Genomic DNA, 17,970 nt, shown 5'->3' on the forward strand with positions numbered 1-17,970 from the left:
TGCACACCAAGTAAAATTCTATTTCTTTTCATTGTTCTTTTATTCTTTTTTCCCCCAAACTTTTTTAGGAATTCTTTTTGGTCTGGTATTTAATAAATATCTAAAAATCTTCAGATCAGGAAAACTCAGTCTTTATATCACCTGATAGTTTGATTCTCATTGTTTTAGTTCCCTGGGTTTATAAATAATTGTATATCAGTAGTTTATTAAACACTTATATAGAGTACTGAAAAGTGGTATGATCCTGGAAAGAGTTAAGTCACTGTGCTTGGGGTCTGCATTCTGGTCCCCTGCAGCAAAAAATGCTATCATTCCTCTTTGCTTTGGAACTATGAGTCCCTACTCCCTTGCAATTAATCACCTCTCTCTGCCTTGGAAATGCAATCCAAAGGCAAGAGAAATGCCAATCAGTGCCAGCAAGGAGTCCCCTGTAATCTTTTAACTAATTGTCCAATCCTCTTAACTCTGAGCTTGAGCCTCCACCTAGGTGTCATAATCTTGATGAATTGATAAGGCTTCTGAGGCTGGAAAAGTCATTTACCCTGAGCTTTTATTGACTCTGGCACTCCAAATTTTGAAGTAAGGTGTTATTTTAAAGTCATTGGAGGGCCACGTTGGGAGATTTAGCTATATTGTCTCTAATCTGCCATCTTGACTCCAAGGACCATTTGTTTCATTGCCCTTGCTTTCTAGCTTTTTTTTTTTTTTTCTGTAATATTTCATTGAAACTATTCTAAAAACTACTGAAACATATTTTTTCCCCTTCACTGGTTTTAGAGTTCCTCAAAGCTTTTTACTCCGCTTCTTGCCCTTCCTCTTCTTGCCCCTTTCCCCTCTTTTTCTCTTCTCTCCTTGTGTTTTCCACTGCTTACTGATTCCCCACCTGAATATTCCACCATTGTCTCAAGATTTTCTTCTGCTTCTTTCCTGAATAGTAGTATTGACAATTTGTCAATAGTACTGCCAATTTCCACTCATCTATTCCAGTAACAGAAACTTATAGTTCATTAAATTTATAGTCATTCCTTATTGTCTGTCTAAAGCCCGGATTTCTGGCATTCATGATTTGATTTCAGTCTGTCTTTGCATTCTTTTTACTTCATACATCCTGTGCTTTTCCACTTCTGTGATTTTGCTTGTACTTTGCTTATACTAAGAATGTTCTGTCCTTCAGCTCAAATGCCTCTGTGCAGCCTTCCATAATTCTCCCCAACTAAAAAAGATTTTTCCCTTCTCTGATCTGATTTCTTTTTGTTTTGACATTGTAGCAATTAGATTTTAGTGTTTCATCTTTTTATATTTGAAATCTAGCCAAAAAAACAAAAAACCTCCCACAGATTCTGAAAAAATATGCTTTTGGCCTCAAAAAATAAGATAGAGGGTGGGGAAGTAGAGGGCGTTGCTGATATCTCTAATGAGATAATTCTTTTCACCTTATTAATTCACCATTGAGGTCAAGAACTCCAGGCAGGATATTTTTATAAAGACCCATCCAGACAAAAGATAGAAGTTTGAAATTTATCAGTATTCTAGGCAGAGTGCTCTAGTCTTAGTTGAAACTAACATTTAAAACATTTAACAATGTTATTATATATATTACTAATTATAGTTAATGACTTCATTTGTCTGTTAAAATAGAAATTTTAAAAGATGTATACAAATACATACATACAATTCATAAGGCTTTTTTTTTTTTCCACTTTAAAACTTTACATGAACCTTTGTTATCCAAGGGATGCTGGTTGGCCAACCATGTTAAGAGTAGATGGGAATTAGAAAACACATTGTATTGTCTATTAGTTTGGGCCATGTTCTTCTAGCAGATGGAAATAGCTTTTAGAAGTTCCTTATTTGTAATAGGATTTTACTCATATTTGACAGTACTAATTGCGTGGTCTTGTAGCATTACAAGCTTTTAGTATGATTTTTCTGTTTCTTAAAGGTATACCTCGGAAAAGAAAATTAGATTCATCTTCCTCATACACCTCTGAAGATGAGGATGATGATCAAACTGTAAAAAGGAAACGATTCAATCCTGTAAGTTATACTTTACCCATGCTTTTTGGCTCAGAATACTATTGTAGCTGATGTTTTCATCTAAAATTAGCTTAATTCCTTCATTTCTTTTTTTGGTTAATAATCACATAAGAAAACTTCCCCTTCCTCCCAATAATTTATGAGACTTTACAGATATTTTTGTTCATTTCTTTGTTTAGAATTCTAACAGTATTTGGGTTACAAATTGTTTTGAAGACTTGGTAGTGGTTACAAACATGATAGCATGTTTAGAAAACTAATCAGTTTTGATAGATCATTTTTTAAATAGGTACTTTGAATGAAGATATTAAAAGACATATTGGATGTCTTTTACATCTTTGGATGTGAGTGGTATGGGTCTTGAAAAAATTCTGAAGCCTTTCTATCAAATATCTTAACAGTTAAAATAGAACAGGTAACAGAGTTTAACATGATATTCCTTCTGTTCCTTATTAATCTGTCCTTTTGTTTTCAGTGTTTCTCACTCCTATGTTTATAACATAGCTGCCGATACTGGATAACTTTTGTTTGAGTTAACAAATTTATGGAGTAAGGAAGATTTTAGTACCTTTAAACTTGTGTTTTGGTGTTTTTTGTTTTTGCTGAACTTAAATAACAAATGATATGGGAATTTCCATATAGATTAGTAGAGCAGAAAAATAATTATACATTTATAAATGAAACTTCAGATCTATAATGTGTGTAGCTTGTTTTTTCTGTTTATAAATCAAAGTGTCCTGTGCTTCCTTCTGTACAATACATTTTTTTAAAAGATGCCTCAATCACCCCCCATACTTTATCAATTTTTATTTATTATTCCCTGCCCCTAGTGGAGATGGAGAGAGAAAATTTTTGTAAGCAATTTGCATTTTCAAGCAAAATGTTTTCCCACATTTTCTGTTGGAAAAAGTATGCCTCTTAAATCCACCTTTTCTGAGGTGGATACCAAGCAGTACTTTGGGAATATAATTTTTCTTTCCTCATGACATCAACTTTGGCATCTTGTGACATAATAAAATAGCAATTTGATCCTGTGACTTTTAGGGCACATTAGGTTAATTTTTAAAAAAGGTTAAAATGTTTGGAAATCAGTCTAACATTTGTCATCTAAAGTATGCTTTGTGATTTTGAAATTTGAGTTAGGAAATGAAAGCAAGTGCCCTGATTAAAGTGTAGGTGTATCTTAGGCACACTATTAGAAAGTCTCATCAATTTATTTTATTAACAAAGGAGTTTTGACTTTGAAATCTGTAGGCCTTTCCTTTCTTTATAGAGGACACTTAGCAAAGGATTAATGAAATTATGTGGACCTTGATGAAAAAAATAGCATTGCTACTCTCCAGTTTCTCAATTAGATTTAAAGAAAAAAGAATGATTTTTGCATAGTAGTACAGATTTCATCATTAAGTAATCAATGGAATCCCTCATTATTTGTTTGTTATTTGAGTTTTTTTTTTTTAAGTCAGTGCTCAGGCTGTGTAAAATTTATTCTTAAGGTTTAGATTTGTGCAGCCAAACTTATTCCCTCCCATATTATATAGCTGCTCTTGATCATTTGTCTGCTGTTAGTCAAATCAAACAAAAAAATAAACTTAATTTTCTTTTTATTTGTGATAGTGATGAAATTTTGGGCCAAGTCTTAAGAAAATCTAAGTATTCTTACCTCTCCCAGCTGATTTCTGATAAAGCATTTAGAAAATGGTATGATTAACCTAAAAATGAGTGTGCCTTCATAAAATGCCTAGCAAATTAATGATTTTCTATTTTCTTTTTCATTAGATTCTTTTGTTCCCTAGGAACTATTGGAATTCCTGAAATGATTAATAATTGCCAAATATTCTGGACAATAATAATAAATGTGACTACCTCTGATAATACACCTAACTTCCTTCCTCCTCCAAATAAATGAGAGGCAGAATGAGAATGATATATGAGGACACAGAAATACACACACACACACACACACACACACACATTTTTTTTAATACATATTTTAAATGTAGTAGCACTTTATACTATTTGAAACCAACACTGTCCTAGGTATCTTGGAAAACAAGAGAAATCTATTATGAATTAGATGGATGACATTTGGATTATTGGTATTTCTAAATCAAGAGTATAGTTCAAAGAATCACAAAATTAGAAAGTTGGTAGAGAACTCAGTTGTTTCTATTTAAAACCATGCCTGAAAGAAATCTCTACATGTCCCCCTGTTACAGGAGCCACCTGGTAGTGGCTGCTAGGGATCTAATTCTGTCCAGCAGAATAGATCCCTTCAAGTGAGAGGATGATGATGATAGAAAGAGACCATGAGAGGCATTCTCTGACTTCTCTCCTCTTCCCTCTTTTCTCCAATTTATTTTATTCCTAATTCACAAGTAACATCTGCCTCAGTAAAGGCTGATTTGCAATTCCTTCACGTATGTTATGATTCACAGCTGTAGGGGCTTTCAGAGAACCGCCTCACCACCCCTTAATGGTACAATCCCCTTTAACCCTTTACAAGCTTTGTGGGTTTCACACTTAAGGTGGGTCCTCTACAATCCCCTTGCCACATATAATAGTTTCTTCTTGAAGGTCTCCAATTAAGCGGAAACTTAAATTAAGATGAAAACATCTTTGAGACCTGTTTAACCCTGATACAGTTCTCAGTGTATCTATCCTAAATTTGTCTCTGTAATTTAGACACATTGCTTCGGTTCTTCCCTTCGAGTTAAAAAGACCAAGTCTAATCCCTCTTCTACATGATACTCCTTCAAATACTCAAAGACAGTTGTATCATCCCTGAGTCTTCTCCAACCTAAATTTTCCTAGTTGCTTTGTTCATTTGCATATGAAATACAGCATAAAATCAATCTCTGGTTAAAGTGACTATATCTTTCTCCAAATTATCTATCATGTAAAATAAAAATAAGCATTTAATTGATAAGATATATCAACATACATATATTTTACCTTTGGGGGAAAATCTCATTTTAATGGAATAGTCTATATAAATGTAATATGCATATATATGTGTAATTTATATATGTGTCTACTATTAATACAGGATATTATTGCTATGAACTTTCAAGAGAGGATATGAATGGTTTCATAGGTTCATAGATTTAGACCTGGAAAGGTGTATTAAAGATCACCATGTCCACTTCCCTTATTTATCAAAAGAGGAAATTCAGATTCTAACAGATTAAATGATTTGTCTAATACAGTACGAGTAATCAGGCGACTCATCTAATGCAGTGCAAATAGTAACAGTTAGGATTGGGTGATGACGTTAAGATTACAAGATTGAGTAACCTGGAAGGATTGTGGTGCCCTTAAAAGAAATAGAAAAGTTTGAAAGAGAATTTAGTGTATGGAGAATTCTGTTTGACGTGCTGAGTTTATCTTAATTGCTAGGATTTAAGGAAGAATAAATTTATTTGGATCAAGACAAGGAGGGAAATAGAAATTCTTTGAGGGGAAGATTGACTTACATTTATGTAGTGTTTTAGATGTTCAACAGTGGAGTTGATATACTGGATATAGATATTATCAAGATTGTTTCCTGGTTGGGTTTTTTTTTTTTTTCCTTTGTATCCCTGGTGCCCTCCTCAATGCTTGCAGTATTAGATTTAATACCTGCCATATCATTTGTTAAGCACTTACTCTGCCAGGCACTCTGCTGCTGGGAATATAAAGAAAGGCAACAATAATTCCACTCTAATTTTGGGGTAGGAGCACACATAATGCAAATTTGTATGTAGATAAATATATGTGTCATGTTTACACCATGTATAAATGGGATCATATGGAGATAATCTTAGAGGAAAGGCCTTAACATTAAATAAAAGTGGAAAGTCTTGAAGAATGTAGAATTAGTTGATACTTGAGGGAACCTATGAAGTAGAGGTATGGAAGGAGAGAATTCCAAGCATAAAGGTAACCTATGAAAATAAAGTGGATCAGAAATGGAATAAGAAGAGATTTGAAGTAGGGAAGCCAACCAGCCAACTATTGTAGTAGTGATAAAGTGAGACTATTTCAGGATGGTTATGATAGTAAATGAGATAAGGGTACATATAGGAGTGATGTTTTTGAAAGTAGAAGAAACAGGACTTAGCAAATGAAATAGGGATAAGCTAAGAGAATAAGGATTTGAGGAGAACATCTGGTTTGTGAACCACTGATACCTTTGACAGTAACAGGAAAATTAGGAAGGAGAGAGAAGAAAATAATGAGCTTAATTTTGAACATCTTTGAGTTTAAGATGTTTGTAGGACATTCAGCTTTAGATGTTCAGTAAATAGGCAGTTGAAAATGGGACTGGTCAGGATAAAAATTAAAGGTGGATAAAGATCTGAATCATTTGCTCAAAAATGATAGTTGAATCCTTGGAATTCATTACTAGTACAAATAATGCAATACAGGCAGAGTGAAAATAATAAAGTCAATAAGAGGCCCAGGATGGTTTTGGTTAGGCAATAGTGGACATGTCAAGTTTGTTAATTGTTTTATTGGCTTATTCTAATTTTTTCTCCCATATTAGTATCTAGCACAATGTTGATGCCTAATATATATATATATATATATTAGTTTTAATGGTATTTCTTTGGGATTTGTTTACTTTTTTGACTTCTCTTCTCCTCCCCCCATTTATGAGTGTTCCACAACATTATGTCACAGGGCCTCTTCATTTTTCTCTTTATCTTTTTCTTGGTAATCTCATCCAGTTCCCACAGTTTTAAGTGTTCTAAGCAAATAATCATGGCGTATCTTCTCCCTTTTCCCACATATCTAATGCATTCCCAAATTTTGCTGTTTCAGTTATATAACCTCTCCTTACAAAGCTCCTCTTTAGTACAACTTTACCTCTCACCTAGATTATTGCAACAAATCCTCTATTTTCCAGTCTCAGGTATCTTTCTCCTTCACAATATTTTATATGTTTGTTGCCAAAAATGAATTTCCCTAAGGGCAAACCTGGCCATGGTACTCCCCTATTCAGTCAACTTCAGTTAGTCCTCTTGCTTCTAGGATAAAATAGCAACTCCTCTTTACTTTTTTAAAGTTCATACAAAATAGCCTCAAACTATTCCCCACCCTGTACTCTATCATGAAGCCAAACTGTTCATCTCTCTATTCATCACATATGATACTCCAACCCATCTCCATGCCTTTGCATTGGCTTTTCCCTTTACTTAGAATACTTCCTTTTCTCACTTTTAGAATCCTTCATTTCCTTCAAGATGCAACTCGAACAGCACCACTTCCCTGGAACTCTTTCTCAATTCTTCCAATTTCTCTCCTTCCCAAAATATCTTGTGTTTGATTACTTTGTATTTAATCTATATTTGCATATTAAAATAATATTCTTTCCAATTACATGTAAAAATGTTTTTAAACATTTTCAAAAATGACTTCCAAATATTTACCCTCTCATCTCCCCCCTTGCTTTGATATAGGTTTTACATATGCAGTCATGCAGAACATGTTCACATTAGTCATTTTGTTACAGAAGACACAGACAAAAGATAAAAACAAGCCCCCTCAAAAAAGGAAATTTTGCTTTGCTCTGCATTCAGACTCCATCAGTTCTTTTGGGTATGGTTAGCATTTTTCATTATGAGTCCTTTGGAATTGTCTTCCACATTTGATCATTGTATAGTACTTTTGCTATTGTGTACCATGTTCTCCTGGTTTTGCTTACTTCACTTTGCATCAGTTCATGTCTTTCCAGGTTTTTCTGAAATCATCTTGCTTTTTTCTTAAAGCACAATAGTATTCTATTACAATTATGTCACAACTTGTTCAAGCATTCCCCAATTGATGGCATTCCCTCAGTTTTCATTTCTTTGCCATCCTAAAATGAACTGCTATAAATATTTTTGTATACCTTAACCCCTTTTAAAAAATCTTTTTGGGAAACAGACCTAATAGTGGCATTGTTGGGTCAAAGGATATGTACACTCTTAAGTCCTTTGGGCACAGTTCCAAATTGCTCAGTTCACAACTCCAACATCAGTGCCAGTTTTCTCACATTCCCTCCAACATTTGTCATTTTTCTTTTTTGTCATATTAGCCAATCTGATAAGTTATGAGATGGTACCTCAGAGTTGTTTTATTTTGCATTTCTTTAATCAGTAATGATTTAGAACATTTTTCATTTGACTGTAGATAGCTTTAATTTCTTTATTTGAAAGCTGCCTGTTTATATCCTTTAACCATTTATCAATTGAGAAATAACATACTATGAGTTTCATTCCATTTTTATATATTTGTGTGTTTGTATATGTGTATTATCAGAGACACTTGCTATAAAAATTGTTTCCCAGCTTTCTGCTTTCCTTTTCATCTTGGTTGCATTGGTTTTTTGTATAAAATCTTTTTAATTTAATATAACCCAAATTAAGTATTACGTGTTATAATATTTTCATCTCTTGTTTGGTCATAAATTCTTTATAGAATTGACAGACTATTCTTTATTCTTCTCCTAATTTGCTTTTGGTATCATTCTTTATGTCTACATTGTGTACCCATTTTAGCCTTAATCTTGGTATATAGTGTAAGATGTTGATCTTCATACATAGTTATATATATTTTAGTCTCTGTACTTGTATATCAGAGGTAGGATAGGTACTGAATGAGAGAACCAGCTTTGAATGCATAAAGTTGAAGTCCTACCTCTCTGACACAACCTAGTTATCTGACTTAGAGAAGGATGGAATGAAGGAAAGAAAGGAATATTTAAGTGCTTACTCTGTTCTAGCACTATAGTAAGTGTTGTACAAATATCTCGGTTTTCACAACAATCCTAAAAGTTAGGTACTGTTACTATCTCCATCTTACAATTGAGAAAATTGAGGCAGACAGGTCACTTGATTTATTCAAATTGCATAGCTAATAAGTGATTTGAACTGGCATCTTATTCCACACTCAGTGCTCTGCCATGCTATCTAGCTTTTCAGCACAGATTTCTTAATCCCTCTGAAGGAATCTAACATAATAAATTGCAGAGAAGGTGATGACCTTCTTCAGTAGAGGAAGTTTCCTCACCCACAATGTCCTACATCAATTTAATCACAGGTTCAGTCCCTGTTCATATTTTTTAACACATGTACATATACACTCTTCCCCTTTTCAGAATGTATGGCCCTTGCGAGTAGATTGGTCTATAAGCACTTGTATTCTAGTGTCTACTACAGTGCTTGGCACATGGTAGGGTTTAATAAATACAGATTGAGCACTAAACTGAATTCGAGTATCAAAGATAAAATCAAGCAGTTCTCTGCAATTTGGAGACATTTTCCCCTTCTTTCCCTCCATTGACACTGGCTACTTTAATCTGTCATTGAAGTAGAAAAATTATTTCCACTTTGCTTTTCTCTATGTTGTAATATGTCCTTTGCCTCATTTATATGTGTAATTAAGCACAATCAAAGAATAGATAAGGTAGGTAAAACTAAATTTGGTTTATGAATGATTGACACTGAATGGAGTATTCAATTATGAGTGAAATGGAATGTTTGTAATTGTAGGTTTCATTTTTCCATACTAATTTTTTTTTTATTATTGTCATGCATCTTAAAGAATTTGTTGTGGTTTGTTGGGTTTTTGTTAAGAATATCTATCATAATATATATATATATCAAATGAACTTACTATAAAATCACAATTGGGAGAATATTGTAAATATTATCTAAATAAAGAATAATTGTAAATTGGTATTTTTAAATACTTGAACAAGATAGTCTAGCTATTTTAATTACCTACTTTTCTTTTTATTCTTTTTGCATTAAAATAAGCAAAAATAAACTTTAGATATTATCTTTCCCATTTCTGGGATTCTTAGGCAGGTTAGAACATTAATTTTCTTGATTTTTGCTTTCTCAAAATCCTCCTAATTCTGATCTGAAACAGCTTGAAGAATCAAAGGATTTTGAAGAATCAGAGGATAAATGGGAAAAGCAGGAAGCAATTGTAGCAAAGCTACAGACAGAGTTCCCCAGTTTGGCTAAAGAGGTGAGTAGACCTTGAAGGACATTTAACAAATTCTCACATGTTCATGTTGAAAATATAGCGGGTTTTAAAAAAGATCTTTTTAAAATTCAACTTCTATAGATTATATCATCTTTACTGCTAAATACTTGTCCCATAGTCCCCATACCAACTGTTACTTACAACAAAGAATAAAATGAGGAAAAAAAAACAGTTTGGAAAAATTAACTAGAACATCAGACAGTTTTGTACAATGAAAAATTGGGAGTTTGAGGTTAGCCATGTATTGCCTTTAAGGAGTGAAGTCAGCATATAAAATGTTTGTTAGCTTGGTTATTGACATTACTATATTAGTAAATAATTTTCATATTTACTATTATATAAACAATAGTTAGCTAGAGTTCATATTTAGAACTCATTGTAAATTATGTTACAGGTAAGAAACTATCAGTGTTTTGAAAAGACATATTTTTCATTTAGAATCTTGATGTATAATAGAATTTCGAATATAATTAATTTTATTAAATCAAAAAGTATTGGAATGTTTTGTGTGAATGCATACTGATAATTTATCAGACAGCTAGATGACACAGTGAATGGAGTACTGACCTAAGGTGGAAGACTTTAGTTCAAATATAATTTAGATACTAGCGATTTGACCCATGGCAAGTCACATAAATTTTGTCTGCCTCAATTTTCTCATTTTCAAAATAATAGCACCTACTTCATAGAGTTGTTGAGCTAATATTTGTAAGGTGCTTAGCACAATCCTGGCACATAGTAGGCATTTAATAAATGTCTTTCTCATTTTCCTTTTTAGATTTCATGAAAGCAGGGTTTTTGTTACCTCAATTTTAATACTTCCCCAGAGTCTAGCAAAATATATTTATTTGAAGGGCTAAACTGAGAATATAACATTTGAAGCTACAAGAAAATGTTTTTATTTATATTTGGGTGAAGATCTGAAGTAATTTTAATAAATGTTAATTATTCATTTAAGTGAATCATTTTATCACCTAATATGGAAATTAATCTTTTTAACATTTATTTTCTAGATTATGATCAACAAATTTATCTTAAATCAGCTTAACTTTACTATTCCTCTGCTAGTATTTGTAACATCTATCTGTGTGGTATTTTAGAAATAAATTTAATATAAATGGAGAAGTAAATCATTTGGAAATTATGTAACTCAGTCATGACATACGTTTTTATGGGTTTTTTTGTTTGTTTTTTGGTATTGTGAATGAAGAAAATGAAGTATGGAAAGTGATTGTCACTTACAGCTAGGTTTTGATTGGTGCCAATAATGAATCCCAGATATTTCACTACTCAGAATTATAATTACGTAAACTCCAGTAATTGTTTCCAGCACACTGGAAATATGAAGTGTGATTTCATGCTTCAGGCAATTCGTTATTTGCATTAGTTGTAAATGTCCCACAGAACTAATACTATTTTCTAGTAAGTTACTGTTGATACTCATTGCTATCAGAGGGATTATTTCAATGACAAGTACAAAAGACAAATAGCTGGATATTTTTTAGAGGTCTCTTTGTAATATTTTTCCACATTAACCCCAAGCATGCACCCCCCACCCCGCACACACACACACACTTTATTCTGACACATTCTTCAAGGTATTATTATCAGTTATATTACACCCAAAAACTATTACAAGACTTAACACATAGTACCATGACTTTTCGCCATCTGTATACATGATGTGTTGAAATACATAGTAAGATATGGTCTTTTCTTCCCTATGCAGCAAAGTTGCTGTTGAGGACACATTGAAGCTCGATATCTGGGAATTTGACTGGGCTTTGAGAGTGCTCTTTCAATGTTTAGGCTAAAACAGACCTTAGAGTTTTTTGTGTATGTTTTGTGCACAGAATAGAAACTGAATCTTAACTCATGCCTTCAACAGATTTTTTTTTTTTAAGTGTGCATTCTATACAGCATGATATTAATTGTTCTGTAGGAATTTTAAACATTAAAAATAATAATAGTACTTAGTCCTAAGAAATTCTTTATATTCTCCTAAAGAAGAATTTAGGTATAAAATCCTATTATGCTTGTTCTTTAACCTTTAAGTGCCTTTAAAACTTTAAGACCTACTCTTTTTTTTCTCTTCCTTAAATGTCTGAATGATTGCTGAATTTAGCTGACCACCTTCTTTAGCTTTAATTATATATGAGCATACAAAATTTATGCATAACATAGACAAAAGTTAAAAAGCATGCTTATTACTGTCAATTGACCCCTTCTCTGATTCAAAATTAGCAATCTATAAACATCAGAAAAATAAAGTTTAAAAAAAGTCAAAGATATAAGCTGGTTTTTGTGGATTTTATGATTAGGATTTTTGAAAATGCACATGCATTTATTCTAGGAACTAAGAGAAGTACTTAAGGAACATGAATGGATGTATAATGAAGCTTTGGAATCTTTAAGAGTCTTTGCTGAAGATCAACAAGGTAAATCTCTGCCATATACCATCATGAAGCATAGAGATTTCACAACTACAAATAAGGTTGCATTGGGTAAGAACACAAGAAAAAGCTTATTAATAGGATTAATTTACCTGTGTAAATTTTTTTTTTTTTTACATCTATCACTTTTTAAAAATCTCTTTTCTTCTATAGAGATCACTTTGATATTAAAACAAATTAAGCAAACACAAGTTTCCTCTATATCAACATAAATTGTAAGTCTACTGTTGGGGAACTGTACTCATTTTGTTCAGATAGCTACTACTTTTCCTTCAGAAGTAGAAGAAAGCTCTCTTATTCCCATCATCAACAACAACAATAACAATAATAATAAGTAATAGCTAGCATTTTTATAGCACCTACTATGTGCCAAACATGGTGCTAAGTATTTTATTATCTTATTTGATCCACACACATCCCTAAGAGTTAGGTAATTTTTATCATCCCCATTTTGCTATTGAGGACTTTAGGCAAACGTAAGTGACTTGCCCAAGGTCACACAGCCAGCAAGTGTCTGAGGCAGGATTTTAACTCACACCTTTCTGATTCCAAGCTCAGTGGTTTAGTTACTGTGTCACAAGCTACCTCAAAACAATATTATTACTTCAGGTCAGAAGTAGTAGAATGTAGGGTGTAGGATGCCTAGCAAATAGATACCATTCTTCTCTATCCATCCTGCTGTGAGTTGAAAGCAAATGGAAAGTAAATAGTGAGTAAAATTGGCAAAATATATCAACTTATTTTACAGAGAATTTCACTGCATTTAATTTTCAGTTACATTGCTCATTTCATTTACATTTATTAGCCAATTTAGCCCAAAAAATTGTACCTATTGTGTGCAAAGTGATTTGTTTGTAATATTTATCTCATTATATAGCTCTTACCTAAAATATTTAATACCACTTAATATTACTGAGTTAGCAAAGCTTAGCTCATTTTTTGCCATTAAAAACAAAGCTTTTCAGAACTCAATAATGTAAAGAAGAATCCTTGTATTCAAGTGAAAAGATTTGATTATATGTTTACACTCTTATTTCTGAAAAAGCTAAAATGCTTTGGTATTTTGTATTCTTAGCTTACATTTCCAAGTTTTTTGTCTTTATCATATTTACAGATGTACAGTATCCTTCAAAAAGTGAAATTTCAAATGGAAAAGCTATCTCAAGAAAAAGTCAAAATCACCTTAAAAATACTTCTAAAACAAAGATGAAACAAAAATGTGCTGTTAAAGCACAGAATGGTTTTAACAAGAAAGGCAAAAAAACTTTTTTCAATCCTAAAAAGGAAATTCAGGACTCTGAATATGATTCAGGCTCTGATGTTGGGAGCTCTTTGGATGAGGACTATAGCAGTGGTGAGGAGGTGATGGAAGATGGCTACAAAGGTAAAATACTTCACTTCCTACAAGGGGCTTCAATTGGTGAACTCACTTTGATTCCCCAGTGTTCTCAGAAAAAAGCTCAGAAGATAACAGAGCTCCGGCCCTTTAACAGTTGGGAAGCTCTGGTAAGTCTACATTCTTTTTTTTTTTTTTTTTCCTGCCCTTTTTTTTTTTTTTTTTTAATTCACAGTACATTTATAGTCAAGGTATCTTCAGCCCAGAAAAGCATAGATGGGTGGCCTTATCCTGAGTAAGTTCAAACACTACATTTGTTTTAAGCCAATAGCATTTCAAATAGTGTCATATGACCTAATTTTGAATGAATTAAGGGGTGATTTTCCTGAAAAACCCAAGCTGATTGGCCAGCAATACTGTCACTCATTCTTTTGCATAGAAACTTGGTTCATTTCACTGCAGAAGAAGAAATTAGAGCTTACATTTAGGAAGAAGTTGTTTGCTAGCCTGTTCTGATATGTTTCTGCTAAAGAACCATATAGAAAGCCAGAATGTGGCAGATTTTTTACAGCAAATTTCTTGAGGAGCAGCAACAACATCCAGGGAATCGCCATGATTCAAAATGCCAGCCTGAGTGTTTCAAGCTTCAACATAAAAGAAGCAATTGTTTATTTTATTTTTCTTTATAAAGCAATTCAGTCTTTAACATGTTTTTCCTGGTTAAACAATGCAGTCATTTAATGGAGCCTAGCAAGCTTCAGTATTTTTTTGTTTTTGTTTTTGTTTTTTTTTTTAAATTCAAAAGATAGAAAAAAAGTGTGTGGAAGCCTAGAATTGAAACTTTAGTTGAGGAGAAGACATAACCACTGGTAAGTACACTTTACACGTTCATGTTCTAAAATCTCATTTCTTTTTCATGTGTATTATACATTGTATCTGTGCTTTTGAGTTTCATGTGTTTGAACAGAATGTCTTCAAATTTTATTCACGCAGGATGCATAAAAGGAAATCTTAAGGCTTGTGTCAGGTTTTGTTTAAATTTTTATGAGAACTTGGAGTCTTATAACAGTCATTTTTTTAGGCCTGTACAGCAATAATACAAACAATTCACTAAAAACTTATTGTCTTGTAATAATTTTAAAATTAAAAAAGAAATGAAACTTTATTTTCTAAGAAAGCAAAAGTTATAATTTTGTTTAATCTACAAGTATTTTGAGTGGCTTTAAGAGGAAAAGTGATTATGTTGAAAAAAAAATGAAAAATAGTAAAAATGTATTTGAAAAATACAGAAATGCATTATTACAAGTATTTCATAACGAAATTTGTTTTGCCTGAAGCCTTAGCTTTTGAACAGAACATCTGTCAAAGCAGATCCTTTCAAAACTTGTTTGGTTTTGCCTGAGTGATTTCTTTACACAAGTATTTGCTAAAGGGCTCTCTTTGCTGTTTTCTTTTACTTGGGAGTAACAGGTTATTATAGACCTAAATTGCTTGAACTTGTCAGGCCATTATTCATTATTTAATAAAGAAGGCAATTGTCAGTCAGTACCCATATGTTGTTGTAGCCACACGCCCGAATATACCAATATGGAAAAATAAGTTGTAGTATTGTGACAGATGTGGACATGCCAGATACTGTTCTATATTCAAAAGATAACAGGAATCAAAAAAGCAGAAACCATTTTTTCCTTACCAATTAATTGGTAATATTGCTTCAAGAGAATTAAATGAAGCTCTAAAATTGCTTGTAATATTTTCCCTATTTAAAAAAAATTAAACACAGAGGGTAGATTATGTATTAGATATCCACTTACATTATGATTTTCTTGCCTAACAATTTTTAATTATCTTAATCACAAAAACTAACATTATGCTTTAAGGGATAATACTCTCCCTGACCAGTCAGGATAAAAATGTTAATGATGATTTGTGCATATACATTATTAAACTAAAATATTGTTTTCCAGATTTAGGCAAATTAAACATCTTCATATTGTAAAAAGCAATGAGTTTAAAAAAAAAAAAAGTATTCTAGTTTGCCTGGAACTTTTAGAACCGCCTTAGGAACACTTGAAAAATTTTGCTAATTTTTGAACTTTCACTTTAAAACACTTGAATCAACAAAAGACTTTTGTTTGTTTGTTTTTAGTTTGGAATGATTTCATCAATACAGAGATTACTCTAGTGCAGATAAAATAATTCATTTGTAACTCGGGCAATATAGAAAACACAAGAGTTCAAATAGTATGGCTTGAATGTTCAGAAGCTAGGGCTTCCTAACTCAAGTCTGCTTCTCTATCCAATGTACTGAATGCTTTCTTGAAGAAAAAATGTAAATTAATGTAAAGCTTTTTTATGAGAGCCAGATTGGTATAATAGTGACCTCAGTGTGTGAACCTGGACAAGTTAACTTAGTCTTTTGATGCTCCTGTGCAAGTTTGTAGACTGGTAGTTTTGGAGAATTATCAACCCTTTTTGGGAAAGGCAGATGCCTACACCAATGAACTAAAATATCTGGCTTTCCTTTCTCTTCATCCTGTAGTCTACCTAATTGTCCCATTCCACATAAAATCCCCTTCCCGCTTTAAATTTTATATTTTATTATTTTAAACAGAAGGGTGAAAAAGCAGCTTGCTATTTCTGTTCTGTAGTTATCATAAAAGTACATAGAAGTCAGAGCTTTATTGAAAATATTGATTGAAACAGTATATGTAGTTTGATTTCATGCTTGAATCTTTTTTTTTTTCCCCAGTGAATTATAGGAAACAGTTCATGTCAATTCAACAATTTTTATTATTGTTATTATTAAAGATATAACTGAAAATGAGTACTGGTCTTTTAGAAATCTGTAATTTGTAGTATTATATAAGGTTCTATCTAGGAAAATTATTTTCATCCTTCTGTTTCATATTTGTGTGTATATACTATTCCCCTTTTACAACTTCTTAATATACATTTTTTTAGTAAAAATTGAAATGAATATATTGCATTATTTTGTACCAATTTTGCAAAACTTAATAGTTTGCATCCCTCAATTTTAAAAAAACTTTATGGATTATATGCTGTTTTGATCCCTATCTTGGATTATAGTTTAAAATATTTCTCAGAATTATGAAATTTTAAGCTAAAAGAGACATTAGATTATCTACCACAACTCATTTTTTAAACAAACCATAGTCTCTTTATTGGAAAAAATTGACAGAATAAGATGTATATTTATTTTAATTGTTTTTAAAAATCATAGCATTGGTTTTCTTTCCCCCAAAACAATCAATAATTCATTCTAGTGGCTACAAAATATTTAGGTGCTTTTTTATGATGATGTACCACCAAAAATGGTTTGTTTTTCATTGTTTTGAAAAAACGTTGTTTCTTAATACTCATTTAAAGGAAAACCAGGCAATGTGTGTATCAAAGAAATTGTTTACCACAAGGCAAAATTTTAATGGAAAAAAATTATTTTGTAAATTTTAAGTGTTTAAAACAATTTTTACTGATATATTTAATAAGATCTGTAATGAATACATCTTTGTTGTAGTAGGGATTAGATAATTCATTGGAAATTTTTATATTTTTAAAGTTTATGTTCCTTGATTTTAATGAGTTTCTAACTTTCTCTGCAGAATAGTAATATGAACTATGTTCTTGGTCTTTTGTGAGTATGTTACAAACTAATGAAGCTATTTGAAAGGTGCTAAGTTAATATTAAGTATTTTCATTACACTTAATATATTTGTCAGTATTTTAGGATGAGTTTGCTTTAGGAATAATCTTTATCCAGAATGTTTATATTTTGTTATAAATTAAAATGTTCTGTTAACATTTTATAGAACTATAATTTTAATATTAGATTTCTTCTATTGTCAGGATGTTTAGAATTCTATAGGAATATAAAATCAGATTAAATGTCTTTCAAGAGAACTAGTGATTAGCTCAGTTTTATAACTTTTCATATATTTATTTATTGGTGTACTCTTGTGACCAAAGTGCTTTGAGTCTTGGATGGTAAGCGCAGCAAGGGTCAGCTTCAAAGGCTCATCTTTGATTCACTTTTTACTTACGTTATGTATACCAAATTGAATTGAAATTCAGCACAAATTTCCTAAGCCCAGAAACATACCTGCA

The 17,970-nt window shown here is 31.9% G+C and overlaps 1 protein-coding gene across 1 annotated transcript in view; it reads left to right on the forward strand.

The window, feature by feature from the left end:
- The window catches only part of SMARCAD1 (SWI/SNF-related, matrix-associated actin-dependent regulator of chromatin, subfamily a, containing DEAD/H box 1), an 89,095-nt gene that overhangs the window by 27,798 nt on the left and 43,327 nt on the right, over positions 1-17,970 (forward strand). The window contains exons 6-9 of the mRNA XM_051966324.1: positions 1,943-2,037; positions 9,937-10,038; positions 12,410-12,494; positions 13,624-14,015. Coding sequence (XP_051822284.1) covers positions 1,943-2,037; positions 9,937-10,038; positions 12,410-12,494; positions 13,624-14,015 — 674 coding nt within the window. The remainder of the gene's footprint in view (positions 1-1,942; positions 2,038-9,936; positions 10,039-12,409; positions 12,495-13,623; positions 14,016-17,970) is intronic.

Source organism: Antechinus flavipes, chromosome 6 (assembly GCF_016432865.1).
Source record: "Antechinus flavipes isolate AdamAnt ecotype Samford, QLD, Australia chromosome 6, AdamAnt_v2, whole genome shotgun sequence".
In the NCBI taxonomy this organism is placed as follows: domain Eukaryota; kingdom Metazoa; phylum Chordata; class Mammalia; order Dasyuromorphia; family Dasyuridae; genus Antechinus; species Antechinus flavipes.